This window comes from Gobio gobio (assembly GCF_949357685.1).
Source record: "Gobio gobio genome assembly, chromosome: 3".
Classification (NCBI taxonomy): domain Eukaryota; kingdom Metazoa; phylum Chordata; class Actinopteri; order Cypriniformes; family Gobionidae; genus Gobio; species Gobio gobio.
The window spans coordinates 22,540,542-22,548,923 of NC_137099.1; the positions used below are offsets into that span (position 1 = coordinate 22,540,542).

The window sequence follows — 8,382 nt, forward strand, 5'->3', positions numbered from 1 at the left end:
TGTATAATCAACTACATACTAGTTGTAAATATTGTGTTTTAAAGTAATAGTTACATTTATGTCAAATTTTAAGAAGTGCTGTTTTAGTTTTATTTATATTTTGTGTAAGTTGAATGACACAGCTCAATGAAACGGTAAGGTATCTCCCTCTAGTGGCGGAGATCAGCAATGTTTACAGGGCACCATAGAACTCTTGAACGAGTTGAGCTGTCCATGGTTCTGAACCATAGAAGGCTGGCCAGACTGCTGTCCGTGGTGCTGACATCTGTTTAAAGGGATAGTTCACCCAAACATGATTGTCATCATTTACTCACCCTCAAATTGCTCCTGTATGAGTTTCTTTCTTCAGCTGAACACAAGAAGATATTTTGAAGAATGTCGGTACAGTTAAAGGGATAGTTCACCCAAAAATGAAAATTAGCCCATGATTTACTCACCTTCAAGTCATCCTAGGTGTGTATGACATTCTTCTTTCAGACGAATAAAATCTGAGTAATATTTAAAAGGTCCAGGCTAATCCAAGCATTTTAATAGCAGTAATAGTTGCTCTGTTTTTTCATTCCATAAAAAATGCATCTGTCCGTCGAATAGCCATTTGTGAAAGAAAAATATCCATGTTTAAAACTTTATCAAGTAAAGTTCCAGCCGATCGCCTTCTGTGGAAGAGTGTAGAAAGTGCCATCTCAACAATTCAAGATGCGTACATGAAGTCATGACAAGCGTACTTGGTCGCGTTTGTCTTTCGATCGGCAGAGGCACTTTGAACACTTTTTCAATAAATTGAATACGGAAGGTGGTAGGCCGAAACTTTACTTTATAAAGTTTTAAATATGGATCTTTTTCTTACACAAACACATCGATTCGCTTCAGAAGGCCGTTATTAACACATCAGAGCCGCGTGGAGCACATTATTTGATGGACAGGTGCATTTTTTAAGGACTTCAAAAACAGAGCAATTATTACTATTATTATAATGCTTGGATTAGCCAGGACTTTTTAAATATAACTCAGATTTTATTTGTCTGAAAGAAGAATGTCATATACACCTAGGATGACTTGAGGGTGAGTAAATCATGGGCTAATTTTCATTTTTGGGTGAACTATACCTTTAATGGACCCCATTGACTTCCATAGTAGGAAAACAATACTATGGAAGTCAGTCAACTTCATCAAAACCAAACATCAACATTTGGTTTCCAACATTCTTCAAATATCTTATTTTGTGTTCAGCTGCATGAGAAAGAAACTCATACAGGTCAATTTTGGGGTGAACTTTTTCTTTAAGACTGTTCCAACTGACAAAGTAAAGGCTTGGTTCTGATTCGGGATCACAAATTAAGCACCAAATAAAACAAATATCTAGGCAGGTTAATATTTCAAGTCATTAGCCCATTTATTGCTATCCAATTGCAGTGCAGTGACTTTCCTATCAAACCCTCCCCTTTCTTTCTTTATTTCAATGCTCAGTGACCCAGTGACCTGACATTTAATGTTTTGAATAGCCCGTTTTTATGACCTGTAGACTTTAATGTAAAGAAGCCATCGCTATTTGATTAATTGTTATAGCAAAGGACGTCCAATAAAAATCTTGTTATAGCAGGTTGATTAACGTGTGTGAGCACAAGACTTGACAGCTCGCTTGCGCTAGATGAACCACCAAATCTCGGCGCAAAAATGTAACCCGGAATAATTCCGACACTCTGTGTGTGTGCGCGCGCGCGCTCTGGCAACCAAACCAAGCGAGGGCAAGTAAACTGTATAAGGTTTCATTAGGTGGTAAAGGAGATCCATCTGACCGCTTTATATCTGGTTTCCTGCTCTTTCTCTATCGACGTCTATCTCGCGTTCTTTCGGTTTAGTAGCCTACCATGGTGATTTAGTTTTGACTGTTGCAAACTTACCGCAAACATGCTGCAAATCGGTAGGCTATTTGCGTGAAGCTTTTAACTCCGTAGCCCACGGTACAGCAGAGTTGGCTCGCGCAGTAGCGGAGAGAGGCGGACGCCTCGCGGAGTCGTGTTACTTTGCGTCTTGCATTTTATAGGAGGAATGGGGTTAGTGAAATGCCAACTCTCTGGAAACAGATCGTGTTTTCCTTCGCTTCTATACTCAGCATCGGTTCTGTGGTACTTCTGGTTGTGGCACTGTCCACCGAGCGCTGGGTCACCGGAACCACATTGTGTCAAACAGGAGTAGATCTGGTGAACGCGTCTAGTCCGGAGCTCGAGCAGTTCACGGGACACATTTACTACGGCCTCTTTCAGGGCGGGAAAACACGGAGGTGCGGGCTCGGAATCCGCCGCTCCAAAATATACAGTAAGAGCACTTACGTGTTGAATGATCAGATAGACTCCCTTCTGATTAAACATTCAAACTCTGTACCGATATTATAACGAATCACATTTATTTGATGTATAACTTCTTATTAGAATAGATATTTGAATTTTATTTTTATCTCTTGTTGTTTTGTTGATGCTGTCTTAAAAAAAATGAATAGGCCTACTTTTATTAGAAGTTATTTGGGTATTTTTTTTAGAAGGACGCATTAAATTGATAAAACATTTTTTTAATTATAATATAAATATTATTATAAATAATATTTTTTAACAATTATAATTGTTAAATAATAATACAAAAAACTTTATATTTCAAATAAATGCTGTTCTTTTGAACTTTCTAAGAATCTTGAAAAAAATGTATCACAGTTTCCATAAAAATATTACATTTCAACATTGATAATAATAGGAAATCAGCATATTTTAATGATTTCTGAAGGATCGTGTGATACTAAAGACTGGAGTAAGGAAAACTGAAAAACAATATTTCACAATATTACAGTTTTTACTTTTGATTGAATAACTGCAGTCTGGGCAAGCAACAACCAACCCCAAACCATCTAGATAGATAGATAGATAGATAGATAGATAGATAGATAGATAGATAGATAGATAGATAGATAGATAGATAGATAGATAGATAGATAGATAGATAGATAGATAGATAGATAGATAGATAGATAGATAGATAGATAGATAGATAGTACAAATCCAATTTTGTGAATCCTAATCTTTGTCTCTCCCTCTCTCTCTCTTCCTCACAAATTCTGCAGTTTTCCCAAAACTCATCAAAACAATCAACAGTGGTCTTCACATGATCATTATCTTCTTCCTTTTCATTGCTATTGGCTTTGCAGTGGTCAGTTTAGCTTTCTCTATATATAATGCCAGAAAAGTTCCTTATCAATCAATCAAAGGACCTTTTGGCCTCTACATCTGGAATGTCATTGCCGGTAAGTCAACAATCAACATACCACTAAATCTAAGATGACAATGTTCTACACCTCATGGATAATCAACCCTAAATCAACAATATCAACGATAATAAATGACTAATAATATACTTGTCCATTCTCTTTTGATCTCTTCCCTCAGCTCTGTTCAGTGCAATGGGCTTTGCGTGTTTCCTTGCAGCAATTCAGTGCCATCATCTCACGGAACATGTGGCTAACTACCGCGAGAGCCTTTTTACCCTTGTGATCGTTGAGGAGAATCTTGGCTTCTCCTTCTGGTTGTGTGTTGCCAGCGCAGTAACACACGGAGCTAACATTCTTGTAGTAGCCTCCAGTAGGATACATCTGCCTAAAATACAGACTAAGAAACCAGAGGAACCTTCAGCCACTGGAGAAGACTTCCTCTACTAAAGAGCAAGAATGAGCTGAAAGGTTTGACTGCAGGGTCAGAGAGGAAGCTGTGCAGATGAGCCAAAGACTGTTCAGATTTATTCAGACTGTTCAGAAGACTGAGGTGATTTATCACTACGGGTTTATAAAAGACTGGGGTTTTATTGTGGAGGACAGAAAAATGTTGCTTGACTGACAGGTTATGGAAAACTGCAGGGCTTCCAGACTGAAATGTGACATTGTGTATGTCTCAAGCAAGTTAAATATTAATGTTATTTCATGTTTTTTCTATTTTAGAGCTACTGAGAAATATACATATTTTTCTGTTCAAACTGCAGTAACGACACTAACGTGCAGTGGTTCCGTACTAGATAGCACAGATATGAGTGTACAGTATCAAAATCTAAACTAATTGATTGTACATTTATTTTCCAGTTTATTTTCTATATACATCTAGTGCAGTGGTTGAGTGGCCCTCGACCCCCAGCACTCCATGTCAAAATCTCTATTTCATATATTTAGAATGTATTAAACACACAGTAAATGGACAAAGCTTATAATAAAATAAGAAATAATACAATTTCTTCTAGAATACAACATATTGTTTTTTCACTTTCAGTGCCAATTATTTTTTCAATAAAACTTAAACATGCTTAATTAAAACACTTCAATTAGTCCAAGCAAGGATGATTCTAAGTAAATAAAATTAAACGAAACAATATCACATGTTGATGCCTTTGTTACTCGTGTTGATATGATTATTTAAAATATTTAATATAAGATGTTGACACATAACTGACTAGATTTTATTTCCACATGTGAAAGTAACACGTGCATGCGGAGCTCGAAAGAGAATTAGGTCCGGACCTCAGGAATCTCAATGCTGGGTACGGCCTTGTGAGGGATGATGTATAGTTAATCCTTAAATGCATTAATGTTTGGCCAATCATTATTACATATTCGGGTCTTTAGCAACCCAGATCTATAACACGGATAGATCTGTCACAATAATATAAAACTTTTAATATAAAGTAGCAATTACGGAAGAATAAAAGTGTATTTTGTTCCCTTTTGTAGCTTGGAATGGTTCAGTTTGAGCAGATGTTTTATACCATCATCACTGTCCTCAAGCTCATGTCCCAGTAGTTTCAGCATCTGGCTTATATTCGCCATCTCAAGCATATTCTCAAAACTACAATTTTCAACATCTTCAAAATTAATATTTTGATCACAGACAGCTTCTTCAGCAGATCCAACATCAAGTGACAGTGACACTAATATTTGATTGCGTTCGGTACTTGCTGGTAATCGCTGAGCCATTTCAAGTTCAATGATACTTCCTGTTATTTTATTTTCTGCTGACGGAAACTATGGCTGTGTCCGAAAACCTAGGCAGCTGACTCGTTGCCTCGCTGCCTTATCAGGCAATGACTTGTAAGCGTTTGTGCATGAAGGCACCTCACAAAACTAATTACTTCTTAGGCAGTGTAACCGTTTAATGATCAACAGCAAAATAGAGAGAGCTTTGGTGAGAACTAAACAAATATTTAATTACTACATTAGCAATCTCTCACTAGAAATGACATCAGAAGTAGAAAATCTTGGTAAAAATCGTACATCTACACAAACTGACCAGCAAACGCAACTTTCGGACGCCATCTTTTTTCCCCCAGCTCAACTGTCACAAGAATGGAAAGCACAGGATTATGGGATATCAAAGGCAAAGATACAAATATGCTGCCTTCAAAAATCGATCAGATGAAGGCATCTCAGGAGACAAGAAGTGAAGCCAACATTAGATTCGGGACGTGCCTTGGTGCCTTCCTGCCTTGAAATGTGTCCTCCGAAGGCAGCATTTTCCAGGTTTCAGACGCAGCCTATGCGTGAAACGTCACTTCATCATTGTGTATCAGACATTGGCACCTTGTGGAATAAAGGTGAATTTCTCTTAATTTAGTAATCAAAGATTCAATTATTGTTGTGCAGAAAAAAATATACTTACACTGTTACACACCTCAGGTCTTCTTTAGTTTCCGCTGCTAGAGGTCGCTTATTCAAAACAAAGGCGTTCCTTGATGACGCCTTGATTTCACAGAATCATTGGAGTTGCTCTCTTCACCTCTTCAGCTGGTGGAAAAGAAACCGACGGGACTCAGGGCAGAAATCATATTCATGGATGAGCTAATGTATTAAAGATTTTTTAACATTACTGTAGTATGAAGCAGGGTGGGGCTAAAGCCGCTGGAGCGATTACTAATGAGTGACGCACGTGTCGAGAGCAGCGGAGCTTTTATTATGCCACAGACGACCGCTTCCGCATCTTCCGGTCATGCGTATGTGGGATAATGCAGTGCTGTTTTATCATATTAGATACAGTTATTTGAGTGTGTTCAAACTAAAGTTGTTTTAATGCTACTGTGTGCGTTTGCTCGGTGGCTACTATGAGACACTTGTTGCACACTGCAGTAAGCCAGATCGGTATTAGGCATGGCAAATGTGTCCAAACAGTTGCTCACCTGTCTATTAAAACAAATAATATAATAAAGCTGCTTTGGTGTTTCCATGGTTTCTACAAAATAAAATACAAAATCGTGGGGGAGGCAGGTATGATGTCATTGATGTGACGCACGGACATGGTTTTTGTTTCCAAGAATTTAAACATTCTTGGAAACATTTGGGATAATGTAAGTACACAAGTCAACAAAATATATTGCATTAAAAAATATATATTGCAACAAAAAAAACATTGTTCTAGTGTTTTTTGGATTTTTATTCCAAAAATCTTACATATTGTGCCTTTAAGAGGTGAGAGGATTCCACCACTTAGGACTGCAGCTGACGTCCTCAATATTTAGAACGCTTGTCACAAATTATGTCACTGGATTAGCTAAAAATATGGAGCGTCTCTCCGTCTTTCCGTGCACACCCTGGGGTTAAAGTGGGACCATACACTTTAGTTTAGATTAGTACTGAGCTCTTATAAAGATGGACAGATCTAAAGCATTAATATGAACGTTTTATTAGGAAACAAGACATGAAGAATAAAACTTGTAATAGAAATGTAATAGTCATACTTTCTTTTAGCAATAGCTTCTAAATGAATCAAGGCAGTGCATTTCTACAATGCATCAGTAGATAAAAACTGTAAAATGACAGCCTCTTCGCTTAGTGCTTTGAAAATCAACAATTACTGAACATTTAAAGGTGAATACAGTTTTAAGAGAAAGGGAAGCATGCATTCTCAAAATCACAACAATGTGGATAATAATGCATTTAGAATATATAATAATATTCACTCATCCATTTTCTTAAACAATGTTTTAAAGGGTTGAAATGTGATGTTTACAATTTTATAATTTTTGTTTGTTTGCTTTGAGGACTACTGATTCTATTTTTTTGTTTAATGATATGAGATTATGGTGCTATTTTTACTCAATGAGCTGCACAATTCTGAGAAAACTGAGAATTACACGTTTTTGTTTATTTAAAACAGAGATCACAATTCGTCCGTAATTCTGACGACGCACCTTCACTCTCTTCCATTGAAGTATGTGAAGCCACCAGGCACTGACATCTTGGGTCTAGAGTCCGAGCAGTAGTGAGCGCGAAGTGAAGCCCTTATATCAAGGTCCTAATCAAGGCGCCTAATCAATCGCACACCCCAGAACTTTTTTTGTGAAATAAACAGTTATGGAAATGAAGAAATTAAAGTTAAAGCTCCAATCTCAGTTCCCGAAAAAGTCTGTTGGTGCCTCCGTGACTACTTCACTCAGGGAAGCTGTCAATCTCAGCTGTCAATCATAACGTCACACACACCCCTGTTTTTATAGCATCAAATAAAACCAAACTTAGGGTGCTTTCACATCTCTAGTTCGGTTCATTTGGTCCGAACAAAGGGCAAACAATTATACATTGTAGCATTTTTCAGCTTTTTTGGTTCCTTTTCACACCACACTGGTTGCTTTGGTCCGAACCAGTTGAAACTAACCAAAATGCAGTCACATGACAACATCCACATCACTCATTGGCCATGGCGTATTTCCTAAACTGCAACTGCGCAGGCTGGTTTTGTCCCTGGCCATAATCTATTACATTGTTTGTATACACCACAATATGCAAACAATACATTTCTATAATGAAGCACCGAATGCGGCTTGAAAACAACGTTCTTAATGCACTGCAAACGGCGAGCGTGCATCGCTCGTCACTTCAAGCGAAGACCGCGCTGTTCTTGTGAGTTTTCCAAAGTTGGGACCTAATATGGTCATCAGACCAAATATCTATGAGGCTCCGCACCTCCTCACTACTCTAAGTTTGTCCGCGAGCTGCCATGCTAAAGTGCAAACTGTCAACAGACACTTCCTCATCACATAATGCACAGCGCAGCTGACTACTGCAGCTAGTTTAGTCCAAAAATGATCAGTACTTTTTGCATTTGGGTCTGTTCTTAGTCGGATTACGTTCTCACCACAAACGAACCGCTCCAGAGTTCGATACGATACGCGTGTTTGGTCCTCTTTTGGTGCCCACCCGAGTGCGATTGCTGCTTTCACACCTGACCAAACGAACCGCACCAAAGGGGAAAACGAACTCTAGGAGGCTACGATTCAACCGAACTAAATGAGGCAGGTGTGAAAGCACCCTTATTTAAAGAACGAACACTTGAACTAACATCAGCGTGATAAAAACTGCCTTAAAAAAAA

At 38.1% G+C, this 8,382-nt stretch overlaps 1 protein-coding gene across 1 annotated transcript; it reads left to right on the forward strand.

The window, feature by feature from the left end:
* Nucleotides 1-2,063: 2,063 nt before the first annotated feature.
* clrn2 (clarin 2) lies at nt 2,064-3,700 on the forward strand (the record flags this gene model as incomplete). The annotated part of the gene is made up of 3 exons (XM_079811888.1): nt 2,064-2,316; nt 3,110-3,289; nt 3,432-3,700. 3 exons carry the CDS (start codon nt 2,064-2,066, stop codon nt 3,698-3,700), a joined length of 702 nt encoding a protein of 233 aa, XP_079668014.1.
* Nucleotides 3,701-8,382: the final 4,682 nt, after the last annotated feature.